At 37.8% G+C, this 20,490-nt stretch overlaps 1 protein-coding gene across 1 annotated transcript in view; it reads left to right on the top strand.

Annotated features, from left to right (window-relative positions):
• Positions 1 to 20,490, top strand: part of prkx (protein kinase X-linked) — a 374,991-nt gene that overhangs the window by 274,394 nt on the left and 80,107 nt on the right. Inside the window, exons 5-6 of the mRNA XM_065254896.2 lie at positions 5,701 to 5,796; positions 19,935 to 19,992. Coding sequence (XP_065110968.2) covers positions 5,701 to 5,796; positions 19,935 to 19,992 — 154 coding nt within the window. The remainder of the gene's footprint in view (positions 1 to 5,700; positions 5,797 to 19,934; positions 19,993 to 20,490) is intronic.

The raw sequence follows: 20,490 nt of genomic DNA, 5'->3' as shown, positions 1-20,490 counted from the left end.
GCACGGTGTGTGTGTGAGCGAGGAAACGAGAGAGAGAGAGAGAGAGAGAGAGAGAGGCAGCGTAGCGCTGATTTGTATGCTTCTGATACTGTTGTAATTTTCACTAAACCGCATCTCCGCTATTTTAAGGAGTACTCGACATGTACTCAAGGATTTTTTTAACTCCTCAAAAAGAATAGAGTAATGGTGACAGCCCTTAATTCAATGTAGAGATATATGCAGTATTCAGGGCTCGCAAAATTTCAAAATCCCTGGTAGCCCTTCGGGCAGGCACTCTTCAGTTTTTGGTAGCCCGAAATAAATGCAAGTAGCTCGAATAAAAAATACAGTACTTTTAACGTAGAATATTAAGACAAAACATCTATCAAAACACAAATAACATATATCAATTTTCAGTACATATCAATCATCAGTACAAATTTTTCTTCTAACCGAAGTGAAATATCTATAAACTTCAGATTCTGAATCTGAAATATTAACTGAAGTCACAGATAAGAAAATGCCACTTGACTTTGTGGGCATAGGACAGGGTTCCTCAATTAGCTTTACCACGGACCAAATTTTGCCAATACAAAGCCAATAGGTCCTCTAACCACAGTGTTTAATCTGCTATTCTTGTTGTTGTTTTGATGCTGTTGTTTTTTTAACAAACAAAAACTGGATTTCCATGTAAACCAACTGTTCCTGCTCATCCCCACACCAGATATTCTCACCAGGGACGTCACTAGGATTGGAAGACAGGGGGGGCTCAGCCCACAGAGTATTTGTAACTTGTGTTTGCAAAATTTTTGCACTCACATCTGAGTTACAATTATGTCAACAACCAGTCAAGAAACCAAGATGTTAACAAGTAAAACATGACAGACATATCCTCCTCTTCCATTTCTACTCTGTTAAATAAAAGTTACTGTAATGTTAGCTTTTAGACACATCAAAGCTGCATGGGGGAATTTAGGCCAGACTTTGCTCCTGATTAGTTATTCTATAAGCAATGACTTAAATGCTATCTGCAAATTGGTCACATGAAACATCCAAAATGTCCATAAACAGAGGTCAGACAGCTAAAAAGTTGGTAAGTTAAACAAATGAGAAAAAGCAGTACAAGAAATAGAAAAAAATTGGCATCACTGCATACTTTACCAGGTAAGCTATTGACCAGGGCTCTCAAGTTTTGAAGACAGGCAAGAGTGACACCCCTCCAAATACCCCCCCCCCCACCACCCCAAATATTATTTAACTATTAGGTTGTATACTACTAACCTTATTGCAATCCACTATTCCATTGTATTCCCTGTGTGTCATATATGGGACTAGAAAATGTTCATTTGGGAATGGAGATTTTTTTACAATGAAGACTTCCTGATTCATTATTCACTGTGTAAATACACGTACACATTTCCAGTACAAACACATCATTTTACTGTTTGCATTTCTATGCTCACATAGAAACCTTAGCCAAGGATTTTTTTTGACAAAATAAACTTTTAACCAGAAAATAAGATAAATGTGTGTGTTCACATAAATGTAAACATAAACCGGATTTGCTAATCTTATAGGTTAATATTATTAGTTGATAGCCACTGTGTTAATCTGGAAATTATACAGATCTAAAATTTAGAAAAGGGGAATGACCAACAAGTGATCTACCTTAATACTGAGTTGTCAAGATGCATTATGATGTGGTTTTCAGGACAGGGTTTAGATTAAGCCAGGACAAGGCCTTAGTTATATTAGGATGTTAATGTAGTTTTTACAAGCACAAAAATATTACAGGTGTGCATCTTGAGACAAAACAACGTGACTGATGTATTTTAAGATATGTTAGTGCAAGCTACTTTTAGTTAAGAACTAAAACTCAAACAGGCATTTTAGTCTTGAACAAGACTTAAGCCCTGTTTGGGAAACAGCCCCTATGTCTATACTGTAGGTCAGGGGTCTCCAACCTTTTTATAAGCAAGGGCTACCACAATGGATAAAACAATCTGGATGGGTACTTACTACTTTCTGATATAGTTTAATCAAAACGTTTTTCTTTTACTTGTTGTTTTATTTTACTTTACTTGTTGATACGTTTTAGTATTGTTTAAAATGTTAAGATAGGTAAACCAAGCCAAGCTAATATTAAAAATACCATGTTGAACCCTCAAAAACTTACTAGGAATACACATTATACTACCATACCAAAGACAAATACACAGGTGCCTTACACTTTTTAAAAGGAAGGAGTTCAAATGTTAAAATATTAATATTTTAAATGAAATGAAACAAACATATTTAATAAGCTATAATTTAATTATATTATTAGATTTTAAAAAAGCTATTTTACTGCAAATATAAGGTGAAATGCCCATTAAAAGCTCAATTTGCACGTTTGATCCAGTTTTTCCACAAAAAAACTAGTTTTATAAAAGGATACACTTCACAATCACCTGGTGTTTCGCTGCATGAAATGATCTGCCTGATGCGTTCAGTACAACAACTGTACATAATGCAATGCATCACGCCAGCACATGACTTTAAAACCTGTTACGTTAATAAGCAATATATAGACGCGTGCTTTTACTGGTGACTGACCAGCTCCCTTCCTGGAGAATATTTCTGTGATTGATTTTGCAGCATCTCGCTGCGTCTGTCTCTCTCTCTCTTTCACATGTCAACCTGAGACGACTGCACGGCGGGTCAGAACAGCCGCCAGGTCAACATGGCCAGTCCGCCCTGCACACACCTTGTACTACTGATGTTCGCTCTGCTCGGCCCCCTGCGGATTGATAAACGCGCTAAATCCATGCTGCTGACTCAGATCAGGGGAGGAGACGAAACTTGACGCAGCATGACGCCTTTCATTGGTTGTTGCGTTAAATCTTACCCAGATACAATAGTGCTATTTTCTGATTGGCTATTGTGTAGCCTATTTCTTTTTTTTTGATTGGCTGATAAGTGGCAGGCTCTAGGGGATACGCGCTTGATTCCTGCCGGTTTCCATAGTGAGAGCGGCGCGACCAGATAACTTTTGTGCGCTGCGGGCCTGCGGCATATATTAAATATATTATAAATAGTTTTCTGCGTGAGAAATACAATGTGTGGCGGGAGTGCGTGACAAAAGACCGAAATGAGTGACTGTCACGCTCAATGCGTGACACTTGAGAGCCCTGTCATTTAGGGGGGCTTAGGAACATTTTGGGGTAGCTTCAGCCCCCCTAAAATAGGCCTAACGACGTCCCTGATTCTCACTATTTAAGAGTGGTTCAGTGGTTCACAAAACTCACAGGTTGATCATCCAGTCACAGATTGGATCATTTTTTTAAAGCTTGCTGAGAGAGATTTAATTTTCTTACGTGAGGATAGTAATGACCAGGGACGTGCACAGACATTTTGAGGGGCAGGGGCTGAAGTGAAATAAAGGGCACTTCTCATAATTATGTATATTTTTTTCTTTTTTTAAACAAAAAGTACATATATATTAACGCAATTCTGACTTCCTTTTTAAAAAAATATTAAAAAAGTTAATTCATTTTATCTTCCTCAAACTCACGCAATTGTTTAATTTTCAAAAGATGTCTACAAAATAATCAGGTCACACAGACACCATGGTCTCCTTAGTAGTCTAGGTTTATAGAGCAGCAAAGGAAACCATTACACAATGTGCATGTTTTGAAAACATTAAATTACACATTAATTACAAATTTGTTAAAATGCTAAAAACAAAAATTACACATTAATTACAAATTTGTTAAAATGCTAAAAACAAAGTTGTGACTGCTGAGTTAGCGCTTCATGCCAATAAATGCTATATCATATGCTAGCGTTTAGCTGATTAGTTGTTACTCAAAATGTATTTTTGTCTGATAAGGGCTCGAAATATAAGGTCTGTTTACTAATGAGAGCTTCTGGCATGAGCCTCAGAGCAGAGCTCAACATTATTATTCATATCCCTTTCAAATAGGGCAAAAATAGACCATTTCATTCAAATGACAAATTCTGGGGTTGTAAATAGACATGTAAAAACGTTTCTGGATAATTTTTGCACTTAAAAAAGCAACATACCTTCTATGTAATTGTATAAGAACAATTTAACATATTATGACAACACATCCTATGGCACCTTTAATCTTAGGTTTCATATTTATTAGGGTTACACATGTCAGAAACATAGATTAGGCCTATTTTATTTGTATTTTATATTTTACTTTTTTGTGATGTCAGTGAAAATTCAGACTGGGCAAGTAAAATACTGAACCATTTCTTCCCAATCTACTCCAGCACTCCAGTATAACACATTATACTTATTTAACAGCCATTACAAAAAACGCAAACAAAAAAGCTTACTACTGCAGTTAGCAATTATTTTATTGTTTGTGCTTTATTATTTTATTAGCAGTCCGTTTAAACTACATACGTATACTACTATACGGTTACAAGTTTGCAACTCTTCGGGTTAATATGGGATTGCCATGGAAAACAATGTCCCTGAATCGTTATTTGTAACAACGTGTTCCATATTTTGTGCATAAAACTGTTAATAGAATGCTTTCTTCCTCACACACTTACCGGTAGCTGCCTGCATAATCATGCACATGATCGCGTCTCGTTCAGGCTGAGCTTTGGCGCTTGAAGCGCGAATGTTGCAGCACGAGTGTAGACAAACCAACCATAAAGCGAAGTAAGTTAGAGAGGCGGGACTAAGGAAAGGTAAAGCCAATCATACTGGCGATGTGAATTTTGGAGGCGGGACTCATCTGTAACAGTTACGTATTTGTGTTAGCTGGGATAACATTATATAGCAGATTGTTTTTTGATTAAAATATACAGCTGTCACTTTAAAGGCCTACAGTAATGGATTCATTCGTTCTAAACCACTTTTTTCCTAAACTTTGCACTTTACACAAAACCTTTTTAAAATGTATATACACCAATGGGATCTTTAGCACAAGCAACTTAGTGCTCCTGGGTGAAATTGCCGCTTTTCCCATTGTAATTTTACTAATTAGATTGTACCTCCAAGACTCATTGTTTATGCTGTTTATTTGTTTGTTTGGTTTGTTTGTTTTCTTTATTTCTCTTAAGGGGTGGTTGTTTTGTTTTGTGGGTTGGCAGACTGTATTAAAACGTTGTGCAGCACTCACCCAAAAGTTAGCCTCAAGTGTAGAGTGGTTTCATATGTACTATGCATTTTTGAGTGTGTTGTGTACAGAGTTTTCTAGTGGGGTGCTGTGCTACGGAGATTGAGGTGGTTACTACACTGTGTCTTGTGTGATAGTGAGGCTTTCCTGTTGGCCCTGTGTGTGCCTGGGAACAGTATTTTTTGCCAACTTTCAACCCTTTAACCATACCCTTGATATTAATTAACTGATTTGTTTTCCTTTTGTATACCAGTCTTTGGCTTCCCTTTAATTAAATTCTTTAAGAAACCTGTGAAGAAAACTGGGTAATGTTAACAAGGAACAGTAGCACAATGCTACATGCGTGTTAATATATTTATAGAATAACATTTTCTGGAAAGCATTAAACTTTTGTGAAAATCCTAAAAAATGCTAGTGCTGGCTTGTAACTTTTTTTAAATAAAAAAAATGTCTTTCGTCAGCAAAAACAACATTTCAATCTTTCTCTGGTTGTTTACAGGGCGTTTTCTGATCATAGTTACTGATAAGAAATAAAAATGTTTATTAAATATTTATTGTTTCTTGTCTTTCTCTGTTGAAGGTATCCCCCATTTTTTGATGATAATCCCTTCAGCATCTACCAGAAGATTCTGGCAGGAAAGCTGGAGTTTCCGCGACATCTGGATTTCTATGTAAAGTGAGTTTGATTAAAGAAACATGTGACGTATTTGTGTCATTACAAATGCAAAGCCCAGTGAAATCATATCCTTGTAAATGTAAAACGGAACTGCGCTTTCTGTCTAGGTCAGCTGTAGTAACATAGTATGCACACTGATGACTACTCGAGAGGACAAATCCGCTAGATTAAAGACAAAAGTGTCTCCTAACTCAACATTACTAGTGATTTTGAACTAAAAGCCTTTAGGATTCAGTAAATAAGTCTTAATGGTACATCATAGAATCTCCTATTAGATTTAACATCTAATTAGTCATCGCTGCCGCACATTTTTGTTTTTTTCGTCCACAAGGCCAAAAGTGCACCATCTCACTTAGAGTTCAGCCATTGTTAATGAATTGAGTAACTACAGTTTATAACTTTAAAAGTCCAATTCTTAAAACGAAGAATTTAATGCCACCTAATTTTAGCAAAGAAACATTCATTTTTGCTTGAAAAAGGTTTGGGAACAATGATCTTCCCTCATCTTACAAGGCCTTGTTCTTTTTAATATATTCTCCTTCAGTTAAACACACTTGGCTAACTGTTTTGTGCATCTTGTTGGATTTCACCCTCGAAACACCAATGTAAACTTATTAGCAATGTCATAAACTCTCTCACCTTATTGGTTGTTGTGGACACTGTTGTGTGTTTTGCGTGATACGTCAGCTGGTAATAGTAGAGCAAAGATACATTAAGATGGCGGAGGCGCCGACAACCTCTAATTATGTGGCCAACGTAAACGCACTTTTTTAGCATCTTGGAAGCAGACATTTACTTGGATAAAACGGAAACAAGCTATTTATTTGGAAATTAATCCACAACCAATCCGAAACATATAAATCCAATCATAAACATCCAAACAAAGCGTAAAGTTTCATCAGATTTAAAGTGCATATTGGAGGTAAAATGTTTTGTGAGATAAATATATAACCTTGTATGAAAATACAATAAGAAAATAAAATGCGAAAGTAAATTTTTTTTTACAAGGCTCTGAGTTCATAAATTTAGTAAAAAAAAGGTGACAGTTTCTTGAGACAGTTCTCAAAATCCCTGCACTGTGTACTTTGAGTCTCCAGATCCCTCCAGAGAATCAAATAGGATGGGGCTGTTGGCGTCTATCAATGACAGCATTCACGATTTAACACACTTTATACATTATTATGTTACCCGCACAGATGTTGGGCAAGATACTGAATAATTGTTAAATGTTTTCAACTGGGTCAGATTGTATATCTTTCTTTCCGTGCTACATGAATAAAACTGAATTAACTACAAATGCAGATCTGTTTGGTATATATCTGATCTAAACTTCATAGTTATTATACAGTGATTGTGATTGTCTTCCTGAAGTGCCTGCACAGAATGCCACAGGCCTAGCGGATAACTTGCCTATGCTTTGTAGCGATATTGTCTGGAGATGGGGACAAAATATCATATTAATTTATTGAATATTGACTAGTGTCATCAAAAACTGTAACTTAGGTAGTCATGACCTATGGGCAAATTCTTTAAGATTGTTTTAATGTTCAAATCTTTAATTTACTTTTCATTTATACATACAGGTATTAAATAAATTAGTAATAGTAATAAATTATCTCTGCCCTAAACATATTAATTTCTGCTGGCCTGGCCTGTAGCACACATGGGTTCAGACAGCTCACCTCTCCTGCAGTGATGAGAAACAGCTGTATCACGTAACGTAAGTGTGGACTTTCTGGGGTCCAAAAACGTGGGGCTGCGTTTTGATGTGTTTTCTCCTCATCAAAGCAGAATCAACTTAAAATACTCCATCATTAATAATCATACACTTAAGTGTTAGACATCGTTTGAAACTGTTAAGGGTCTACTTTTATTTGTGTACATTCACAATAACAACAAATCTTTCTGTTCTTATAAAAAAAAGAAAATATACATGGTGCGCTTACCGACATCTCTGTCTTCAAAACAGATTACAAAAATCAACTATAACTCTGTGAACACTTGTCACACAAACATGATAAATATATCTAAAGAAAGCCTGAAATCTACTTTTAACACTCTAAACTCATTATTTTTCAATCACTCCACAAAGAGACTTAGATTACTCTGCTGATTTTGAACATACAGATATGATTTATATATAATTTAAAACGTTAAAGTGTCTAGTGCTTTTTGCAAAATTAAGAAAATAAACATGATGCGCATTCTGTTCTCTCTCCCTCAGTGAAGTCCTTTCAGAAACGCGTCAGAAAAATTAACTGTAACTTGACGGATAATTGTCATATAAACAAAAGATAAATGTCTACATAATGCTTGGAATGTCTTGTCTTTAGTTTTAAATAATGTAAGTGAAATTGAAAACAAATATTCTCATTCAGTGTAAACTCTATGAAAAGGAGGAGAGGTACCATCTTTCTCCTGTTACCTCATTATCTGTATAATGAGCTGAGATCACCACGCCCCGCTCCATTGAAGTAAACGAGCAGAGAAATCAATATGCATTACTCTCGCCTCCTGCAGTCAATCCCAGATCTAGTCTCTCCATTCCTTGATATGCTGAGTTGTTTTATCAGAGTGCACCAAACATCACATCTAAATTCTTATTTACTTGCCTATGTGTGTAACTAAAAGTTATCTCCAGACACAAGTGTTTTCTTTGTGCTTCCCTGTAACAGTGCACACGATGGGCACACACATACACAAACATACGAGTTAGGAAATTTGACACGCTTTTTGCTATTCTTATAAAAGACGCGATTGCAAACAGCACATCTAAATTCTTATTTACTTGCATCTATGCTTATATCTCTGCACAACAAGTTTATTAAACACAGGATCGCATGCATGTCCACACATTCCTTTGTGCTGCTTTCACAATCAACACGTGAAGGAGTAATGGCGGCTGTTAACAAACGTTGATAAGTTTGCTCGTCCCTTGTTGTGTTTCTACTATAATGATTACAAAACCACAAAAAAGAGTCCACACTAACCTCTTTTGAGCTTTTTACTGCACACAAGTAAAACTCTCGCTGGCCAACCAAAGACTAATCCTGTGTTCATTTTTACGGTGGCCAAACAGTACTGTTACCAGATTTCAATAACAATACACTACATGCCTTGCTAAATTTACCATGATTACTATAGTATTTGTAGCCAAAAACATGGTGCATGCACTTTTTTGTAGTAAAACCATGGGTTTTAAAGGTATACATTTGAAATGAATAGAAAATATGTCTACACTGTAAACCCAAATTAGTAAGCATTACTCAAAAAAATTGAGGCAACGCATTCATAAACTTAAAACACAATTTCTTTTAGAGGTTAAATATTTTGATTACATGTTACATAAACCTTTTGATTACAATTAAATTAAAAGTTCTTATTAAGTCTATCAATAATTTTCAGTTACATGGACTCATGGCATTAAGTTAACATTACTAAAATTAAGTACACTAAGAAGCACTTTTAAGTTATGTAAACTCAATATTTTTGTTTAGTTTTCTTTTAATTACACATTACTCAAAACCTTTGACACGCGAAACTCAAAATCACATGGCTCAAAGCTTCACATGGCTCAGAATCACAAACTGAAACAGTTTGAATTACATTGAATTAAACAAAATGTTTGCCCTTTCCATTTAAAATGGCATTGTCAATTTAAAATACCAACATAGACAACAATTCAAGTCACAAATAACATTTGAAAATACAAAAGGCACATTATGCAGATTGTAAAAAAAGAATCCCAGAAATTAGCGCAGAAAGGCATTATTTTCACAGAAACTGGCATTGAACTACAGAGAAACTGCCAGGCATTACACATTTTCAGATACAATTCTACATACGCATCAAGTCTTTGGATGACACTTTTCCATCATCAAGGCAAAGTAAAAATTTTCTGAGTGAATTCAAGTGTTGTCAGTCGCCTGGGATAGCTGAGGTGTAGTGCACAGATCAGTCCAAACTTTACCAGAAAGGCATCAGTAAATCTGGAGAGGTTGACCACAATCTCACTTTCAATGATGACAAAGATTTTCTCAGGCTGGAAGTGAACTGGACTTGTGTCGTCATCTATGATGACTGTAAGGAGGGCCATTGCAACATCTAAAAGCTCTGGCTCATCAGATGTGTCCTACAAAATAAAACAGATATTAAAGCAAAAACTGGTTACACATGGCAAATACTAAGTGTTATGTCTTCGCTCTGATCTGTGTGTTTCATGTGTGTTTCTGTGGCACGCGGTGTTTTGTTTTGACAGCTCGCCACACGCTCAACTGTCAGTGTGTCCCCGCCCCTTTTGGGTTCCATTCATTATCTTGTTAGTTTCTGCACCAGTTAGCCCTTTACTATGATTATCTTCTCTCTTTCTTTCCCCCACTTCCTTTAGTTTTTGTCAGTCCTTTGTTGATGCTATTGCTCTCCACGCTGATCCCCATAGTCATAGCAGATATATTATTGCCAAGTATTGTTCATAGTCACGTCTTGAATTTATTGTCACTCACCTCATCTTGTCTCGTCCAGGCTCCTGGGTGGCTCGCACTGTTTTCTCTGTTCTCTCCAGACTGTCCGTTTGCCCATTGCCGCTGGGTTCACCTGTCCGGGATATTCCCTCTCCCCTCCTGTAGTAATCCGGCCCGCAGTGTTCAGCAGCTGCCCCCCTCTCCTGGTGTGCTCTTCTCTACGCGCTGGCTGCGCTGGTTACTCCGCTATTCACCAGACTGTGGAAAGACTCTTTGGCTCGCTCTTACGAAGTCTGACCTGCATCCTCCAGTTTGATTTTAATAAACTCTCTCTCTCATTGAACCCGCATTTGAGTCCGTGTTCTGTGTGACCATGACAGAACAGACTGACCAAACGGCGGATTCAGCGGGTTCGGACCCCCTGCGTTCTACTCTCATTCAGCAGGGAATTTTGTTGGGCCAACAAGCCACTCAATTAAATGTGACCACCCGGGAGGTTGGGGCCTCAGATGATCGTGATAATTCTCAAGACCCCGAACCTCATGCCAATAGTCCACCCATATATGACGGAGATCCTTACTCATGCCAAGCCTTTTTGTCGCAATGCTTGCTGATTTTCTCTCTGCAGCCACGGCGTTACGCTACAGAGGAGGCCAAAGTCGCTTTAATTTTAACTCTCCTCTCAGGCAAGGCTCGTGAGTGGGGCATTGCAGTCTGGAACGCCCGTGCCCCCTGTTGTCAATCATTCGAGGATTTTCGTCTTGAGATGTCCAGAATATTTGATCGCTCTAATCAGGGTGATGGGGCATTGCAGTCGGGAACGCCTGTGCCCCCTGTTGTCAATCATTCGAGGATTTTGGTCTTGAGATGTCCAGATTATTTGATCGCTCTGCTCAGGGTAATGAAGCTGCCGCACATCTCTCAAGGTTAACACAGGGGCAGGTCTTCCGTCACCGACTACTCCATCAACTTCCAGACTCTGAGTCAGCCCTCCGGGCACGTTTTCTCGAGGGTCTTAATTTTGCTATTGCGGATAAACTTGTGGCTGCGGAGCTTCCCAGAGATTTTGAGGGGATTTTGTGGGCCTTGTGCTTCGTCTGCAACTTTGCTCCAGGTCTAATTGGCATTCTCAAAAAATCTGACAGGAATTTTTTGCCAAAGCTTCCCCCTCAGCTCTCGAGTCCGAGCCGATGCAAATCGGTTCGGTTCACCTCACTGCCACTCAAAGACTAGGCGATGGAATATTCCCTTCGTTCCCCTTCCTAAACCCTTTCCGGTCTGGACCCTAGCGGGGCAGAAACTCTCTTCTGTCTCTCACGTCACACCTCAAGTAAGTCTTTTCCTTTCTGGTAACCATTGTGAGTGTATTGAGCTGTACATCCTGGAGTCCCCCAATACTTCCATCATATTAGGGCATCCTTGGTTGTCACAGTTGTTTTGGTTGTTTTGTAATCCGTTGGAACTCTAAATACACCTACATTTTAAAACAAAGACAACACAGTCATTTTAATTATGTGAATCGGGTAAATCTACAACCCTCCCATAAAGCATAAAACTGCCCCTGAATGTGCTATAAGTTATCAGGAATAAAAGGAAAAATTGCCACTTTACATTACCTCAGACTCTATTTGAGTGCAGGCCAGAGTTCCATGAGCTCTTTCACTGGTGGGCATGTCTTCACCATGGTCTGTCACTGCAGTTCAAATGTTGTCTGCATCCTATTTTTTTATAAGCGGAAAGTTCTTCTCAGCTTTCTTCATTTCATCAACGATTTTTTTGCCTCAACTGTGCAATAGTAAAGGGATTCTCTCCCTGGGAAAAGTTGAGCAGAAAGTTTAATATTTGAATGTGAAGATTCACTGTCAGGATTGATTCTAGTTATTTTTCCAGCATTTACAGATATATGCCTAGATGCATGGAAGGCAGCTTACACTGGAAAATGGCTGTGCTGTAGTGCTTAAATATTTGCAATATGTCAGTAAAAGAAGATGAGCACATCTTACACTGCCAAATCATTTTGCAGCCAGCAACCTAAAAGGCAAACAAAATGAATGTTAGAAAGTGTATAGCTCCATTAAAGCAGGGAAACTTGAAACAGTTTAATTAGAATTACTTATACTTAATTCTGAGTACAAGTTAACTAACAGTTTACATAATTATTGAACTTCCGCACACATGTGAAGGCAGTAGGGGTGTAATGATACACTAAGCTCACGGTTCGATCTGTATCTGGATGCTTTGCTCACGGTACGATACACATCATGGTTTTTTGTAAGCAAATTAAAACAATTAAACTGTTATTTAAATTTCAGACTAATTTTCATAATATTATTAGTTTCAGTAACCTTTTTGTTGTACATAAAACTTAATAAAGAATTTTTTAAATTTTAAGGCTTAACTGAACCTTCTGTACTGCAGGTCTCTCATGGTTTAGATACATTTTACATAAAATTAGAATCAAGGGACTTAGCAGGGGGGTTGTTAGATATAAACCTCTACTGGGGCACATGCCCCCTAATACTTTTATACAATGTCCTTTGCTTAACCTATTCCTACATTTATTTAAAAGTATTTAAAGCAACACTATGTAGTTTTTTACCTTTAAATAATGTCTCGAAAATTATTTCAGTGATAGAACAACTTTTAACTGGACAAATTGTACTGTTGCTGCAACATGAGCAGCCTCCTAGCTGCTACAAGCACACTCTGAAAGTGGTGGTGGAGGGTAGGAAACACAGCCCCGCCCCTCCCCCTGCCTGCAGAAGAGTGTCTGATACCAGGCACTGTTGCGCTTTTCAACCACATGGGGGAGCTGTAAGTCATTTTCACATGGAAACTACATAGTGTTGCTTTAAGTATCATGTTCATTATACTTAACATGAACATTGTTAACATGTTTGGAGGCATAATGGGATAAAAGGTTTTAAAATAATGACAGCAGAGAACATGGCTGTTTCTCAATTCCAAGAACGCAAAGAACGGACTTGTGTTCTCGTGGAGACTGGTCTTGCCAGGCGACCTCGGAAGAACGAACTCAGAAGGTCACGAGAACACAGAACGCACTTGTGAGAATTGAGATGTCTGCGATCTTCCTGCTGGTCACGTGACATCCCCAGATTTCAGCGCGCAAGTCTGCACTCAATGCATCCTCGATATCAAGAACTCATCCGGGTATTTTCATGCGTCCTCTGTACTTGTGTTCTTGAGAATTGGAATTGAACTTCGACTGTTAATGATGACGTAAAGCAAGGACGCAAGATCGCTGAAGAACGCATTTTTGAGAAACAGCCCATATTTTCTTGCACATTGGCATTTTACATTATACTATGATAACAATGATTAATAACTTATTTTTACAAGAATATTTTTACAATAGCACTATTTTAAGAAACAAGTAATTTTATGACTGCTATACTAAAATAATCTCAGTCATAGTTACTGCCAACTGTGTCCTACAGCTAGTTAACTAAATATTAATTTTATATCTGAAAATGCAGAATAGTATAACACATACATGTGATTTCTTTTTTAGCAACAATGCAATTCTATAGACTTGACAGAGGTTTACTTGAGATTTTTCCTCTAATGTTTAAGACCTGACTAGGTAACTATTAAACTACTTTAAACTCAACTTCTGATGTCCATCTACAGGAGCCAATAGTGATCAAGTCAAAATAAGATAATCATTATTATTTATAAACTTACTTTAGTTATGTATGTTATGTTTTCTTAAGATATCTCAATCGCGTGGCGTCATTTTGTATGCGGGTGCGCACGGCTGATGGACAGGACAGAAGCGCATGTCTGGACATGTGTTTGTGCATGCACGCCTCTGTTTGATGGATTAAGATTCCCGTAGAGTCATATGAAAACAAAATGCTGCCAGACGTTGAAGTTAAAAGATGACTGGGCATCATCTATATCAATTTCTGTTTCTACCGAAGTGATGTTGCTGACCTTCAGTTCAAGCTGCAGGTGATTCAAGCGATGTCTGTGTGACTGCGGTGAAGCACAGGTGACGCTGGCGCAGAGTAGATCACGTATTGACCGACCAACAGTGCTTTAAGTGGGCCGGAACGCGCTGGTACTCAGTACCGCCACTTCTAAATATAGCTCTTGAGCGTACCACCACCTCTCTGTGCACCCAGAACGTGCTTTTGGCGTACCGGAACGCTCATTTGCACATCTGTTTAATTTAATCCTTTGGCTGCGCTGACAATGTACGCTTCCTAATTCGTCCCACCGAGAGCAGAGACTACATTACCCATACACCCTTGAGTTTACAAGTTAAAAGCGCATGCGCCGCTTTTGCTGCTGTCAGTCAGGTCTGAGGAGGTGTATTGGTGTGTTTGTGTTAACCATAGCTGCTTGGTTAAAATTAATATACAATGAACACTTAATATGCCCTCCTTGTTTTAGACTCTGAGTAGTAAAAGAACAAGGTCAGAATCAGAGGACTCGCTGCCTGACATCCCACCAAGCCAGAATGATATCACTGCAGGTCAGACGCAAAGCTTTATCCAATACCCTTTTGTAGGTACTGTACGCGATAATCTCCGCTGTCGCGGCTGTCAATTTGGTTCCCCTCGACGCAACTTCAGATTTTCTCAGGCGATGTGCAGGGTAAAAACATTCTTGAAATTGTAATATACATTTAGTTTGATTGCTAAACTACAAGTGAACGAGATTGAATGAATTTGAACGACACGCAAAGTAGTTTTACCACCCGCAAAATGGAAAACAATGAGACAAAATAAAGTCATAACTTTCTAGTTTCAAATGGCCAGTATTTTGTTATTCTTGAACCCATAGATCATGGTCTTGGTGTCATTTTCAAGTTTTTTTTTAAGCTCTTTCTGTCTGAACAACTAGTTTTAGCATTTAACCATGCTGAAAGTGTTACTCACATATCTACCTTTTGCACATTTTATTTATGTTCAATAATAGCTCTTTCTACAGTAGCTCTTTCTAAGGGTATTTTTTTCAAAATCCTTTTGCATATTTTATTTATGTTCAGTAGCTCTTTCTAGCTCAAGCAAATCCACAAACTTATAAAAGGATTTATTATTTTTTACAATGTCGTCTGTTGACTGCTGATTATAAACCCCCTTCAATATAGAAGTCGAGTCAGCAAAAAAAAAAAAGTACCGGCACCTCTTTTGGCCCACTTAAAGCACTGCCGACCAATGAATAAAATTAAAAGAACATCATCGTATAAATATCCCCATCATGCACGATGCAACACCGTGGCATTTTTTGTATCGCGAAGTATCGAACTGCGAAGTATCGTTACATCCCTAGAACGCAGCAAAAGTTGCAACTTCAGACACATGTCTACGGTCTGATTATCATTACATGTATCTTATAGCCCAATAAAGCCATTTTCTTTATATATTTTCTGCTTGTGTTGTCTGTTCTGTTTCATAACCAAGACATCGATGATAAACACACACCTTAAAGAACTGAGATTTTGGCTATATTTTATCACACAGCGCATGCACTGCTTATGTCTTTGTAACCATGTGCTTATTTACAGACGAACAATGTTCGTGCTTATATATCCAACAGTTGATAACAGTGACAGGTTTTAAAAATGCTGTTTTTAACTCTTTTATTAACACGCTGACCGCCATAGGTTGATCTGAATGTGCTGCTTCTCCCTTGCGCTTAATCACACACGCGAGACACAAGATGGACATTTCTGCGCCAGAAAAGCAAGATCACGCGGGACAGTACAGACGTGTTTCCCACTAAATAAAACCGAGCCGCCACAGCAACGTAACTTTGGTGTTTCCAGGTTATTTACTTTATGTCCACATCAGACAACATTGGCAACGGCTGTTTTTTTGTATCGCGGGGAACGAGTGGAAGCTAGCAACTGTTCATTATAAAAAACAAATTTAACACTTACCGTGAAACTGATGGTGCTGATTACTGCCGACAGCTTGAAGCTCGACTGCAGTCAATTGTGGCGCCAAGCCGCCAACGTCATTCCCACATTGCGCGTTCCGGTTCTCACACGTTGATCTTGGACCACGTGAGTGTCGTAAGCCAATAAAATTATGGACCTAACCTAATTCGAAATAAAAAATTTCAAACGTTTATTAATTGACACTGATAAATTCAAATAAATATCTAAAGTTGAAACCACTGGCATGGTCATTGAAATTATAATTCTGAGATCCTAATTTGAAGTGAATGTGTATATATAGTGTGTGTATATTTTAAATGTTAACCCTTTTAAAATTTATATCATTTAATGACATTGACACGCACGCACAGGTTAGTGATGTCAGACGCTTAACAGTTGAAACAACAAAAATAAGTGTAGTGAAATTATACTCAAGTGGAAACCTACTTAATCTGCAAATAGTTTCAGTAAATTAAAGAGTTTAATTTACTCACAATTTAAAAAAGTCTCAGAAACTCCTAACATTTGAGTTAGTAGAACTGTTTTAGAAAATTAAGTTTATACTACTTAATCAATTTAATTATTTTGAGCATTTGGGTTTAGAGTGTAAAATATATATATTGTTTTCCTCAGCTGTCAATCACAGATTATTCAGGGGCTTTTAAAACCTCTTCACATACAGCCTTTCCCAGGCAAAAGTGTCTTAGAAATTGTAAATCAATCTATTGTTTTATGTGAATAAATAGGCAGAATGATTTTCACATATTAATATAAATGTTTATATAATCTGTATTAACAACCCCATCACTATAAAACTGTGAAGTCCTCCGGGCTGAGTTTAAAGAAGAAATGGCTTTTGAAACAAATAAATGCCTATATCTATTACTCTTTACTGGAGGTAATCTAAGCCGAGACCCAGAAGGTAAGATCTGAAACTCTAAATGAAGGGGATGGGAGCTATCAGAAATTACTGATTTGGCCTTCCTAACTACCTGTCTATTGTACAGGTCAGTGAGGCTACACTGCTGGACACCTATAATTTTACTGCTAACCTTCACTATATTTGAAAAAGCAGTTTTGGACTTGACAGTGAGATTTCCATACCAGCAGATTGCAATGTATGATTTATAATAAAGTCATCAAGGTCTTATCGATGGAAAATTTTGACAGTTTGCGAAGGCAAAACAGCCTTTGTTGGCCTTTTTTGCAGATCATATCAGTGTTGGAATTAAAATTTTACTTATCGATCAAACTGCCGAGATACTTATGTTTCTACAAATTCCACCATCTGCCCATTTATGGTAGTGTTTTGTGGAGTTATAGATTTACGCCTAAAATCAATCAGCATTTCCTTTGTCTTTTCTACATTTAATTTAAGGAATGCCCTATCACACCAGAGCACAAAATCATCCACAACAGGACCATGATTACTTTCCTCACAGGAGAGGAGACTAACAATTGCAGAGTCATCTGCAAATTTTAAAATGTGTCTATTTTCATGCTGACTTTGGCAATCATCAGAATAAAAACTATAAAGAAGTGGTGAAAGGACGCACCCCTGGGGAGACCCTGCGGATGATGACATCTCCTCCGACAAACAGCCATTAACCCTTCCTCTCTGAGTTCTATTTGTTTTAAAAGTCAAGGATCCATCCCACAATATTAAAATCATGATCAAAGTTTTTTAAGAGCTTATCCTCTAAAATATGTGGTTGGATTGTATTAAAAGCTGATGGAAAATCAATAAATAAAATCCTTGCATGTGTTTTACTACCTTCAAGGTGCTTAAATAATCCATGAAATTTTCTGTTTTTTTCTAGAACTACTTTTTTAACAAGTTTTTCAAAACACTTCATAACTAATGAGGTTAGAGCAACCAGCCTAAAATCGTTAAAAACTTTTGGATGGTTTTGTTTGGCCACTGAAATGACCATAGACTGTTTTCATAAGTTTGGCACTCTCTGTTGCTCTAAAGACAACTGGAAAATATAATGAAAAATTGGGCCTAATTGATCAGCACAAGAAATGAGCAGGCGACTGCTTATGTTGTCAGGCCCAGGGCTTTTTCCAGTTCTGAAGTGTTTAAACATGTTGACCACAGCTAGTTCATCAAAGAAGGTGACAAAACCATTTCGCGATGGATGGGATTTCTGTTCTAAAATGACATTCATAAAATTTGAGGTGTCAAATCTCAGATAAATTTTTTTTAGTTAAGATGCAAATATACTGTCACAGCTGAAACCATTCAACACAACCTTAACATTCTTTTCTGTCTTGGTGCCGATAACAGTTTTCATACCATCCCAGGCTGAATGTAGATTTCGCCCACCAAAATCTCTCACTATTTTTTCTTTGTAACCCTGCTTAGCTCTCCTAATTAGGGCCCGAGCACACCGCAGTGTGAGGACCCTATTGTTTTTGCTTCGTTTATTATTATTAATATTTAGGGCCCGAGCACACCGGGGTGTGAGGACCCTATTGTTTTTGCTCCATTTATTATCATTAGGGCCCGAGCACCGAGGAGCAGGCCAGAATGGCCTACACTGTGGGTGCAAAGCCCTATTGTTTTTGCTCAGTTAAGTATTTTTCTCCGAAATGAATCACATTTTTGAAGGTCTAAACATGCACGAAAACTCATGAAAATTAGCACACGCGTCAGAAGTGGCGAAAATTTACATATAGTAGAGGCGTCAGAAGTGGGCGTGTAGAAATGGCTTGATAGCGCCACCTGCAAAATTTCAAGAGAACATCCCCTCCGCTACGAAAAACGTACAAATAAAAAATTTGGTAGGATCATCTATCACCCCAAGACCTACAAAAAAGTATCTTGAAGCCAAGCTCCAAACCCCACAGGAAGTTGGACATTTTACATTTTCTCTGTGATTTCTGTGCAAATTTTGGCATTTCCAGCCTTCATACTTTAACAAACTCCTCCTAGAGATTTTATCAGCTCATCATCATATTTGGTCAGTCTCATCTAAAGGCTGGTGCTGAATTGCGGAGATCTTGACTTTTCGTTGGAGGGTGTGTCCGTGGCGGACAGCCAAATTTCTCTGTTGTTACAAATAGGTACTCTGTAAATTCGGTTTAATTACGCGGTACATTGCAGTTCATAATATAAAGCATTACCGATTAGTATTACCTGGGGTAATTTCTCCAGACCTTTTTACAGAAGGGAAAAGTCCCATAATCTTTACTGACATTTTCCGCAATAATTACTGACATGGAGCATTCGGATGGGACAAAAATTACTGAGAAGATCTGATAAAAATTGCTTTACCCCACCTCCCTATGTAAAACTAATCCAAATAGTACTTTACACACACAACATTGTTCCGATGCTTTTTGTTGCAAAAAAAAACAAAAACAAAGAACTGCCACACTGGCGAGCTAACATTTCCTTTTATTGACGATCTCCTCAGCCACAGCACTCATTTTTATACGTTTTCATGCTTTTCCTGTTACATGGCGATGGCGCAACTGAACCCCACAGCAAAACTTGTTTATTGGCTGTTTGCTTATCACTCGTGGCACACTCCTTTATCAAGGCATATAATAGGCTGTTTAAGATCTAGTAACGGGAATGTAATGTAGTCCAATGCAGTCTTAGCAATGCATTAACAGGCGTCATATCGAAGGCTTTTTTCTATCGATAAAGGTGTACGACGGTACATATCAATATCGTTTTATCGCCTAGCCCTAATCTAAATCCAGTGCTTTTTCCTAGCATCATGATTTTTATGTTCTCACATCTCTCTCCTTGTTAGAGATCTAATCAAGAAGTTTCTGGTGATTGACCGGGCAAGAAGACTTGGGAATATGAAGGTAAGCATTGAGCTGGTGGAAACTATTTTATGTAGATCTAAGATCAGTTTCACTTTTTTCATGAACATAGGAAAGCATCTCAGCAAAAATCTATGTCTGGTATCTTTCCTAAGATATCAGTTTTGACAATTCTTTCATCTTTTATTTCATATGGGGCCTTAATGGTCATCTTGTTTCTAGAGCGGTTTTGCATTTTAAATAAACCCCAATACTAGTCCTGGATTGGATCCAGTGAAATATTCTGGATAGACTACCTGAGCACTCAAGAGGGTGGTTCTGACACCAGGCAACTTTCCCTCTATTCCTCCTTCCAACCTCAGTCAGACAAGGTGTATGTGGGTAGAGGAATTGCAGACTGAGCCCTTTTGCAAAATGGTTTCACTTCAGGTATTCAACCAATTGCCAATTTAATGGCAGTTAATTTTTTTATTTGTCCCTTAGAAAGATTAATTCAGAAATAACTTGCAGCAGATCATTCATAATGTGACGCAAAGTGTG

The sequence above is a fragment of the Paramisgurnus dabryanus genome, chromosome 4 (assembly GCF_030506205.2).
Source record: "Paramisgurnus dabryanus chromosome 4, PD_genome_1.1, whole genome shotgun sequence".
In the NCBI taxonomy this organism is placed as follows: domain Eukaryota; kingdom Metazoa; phylum Chordata; class Actinopteri; order Cypriniformes; family Cobitidae; genus Paramisgurnus; species Paramisgurnus dabryanus.
Note: the sequence above shows the minus strand (reverse complement) of the source record. Positions and strands in the feature narration are given on the sequence as shown.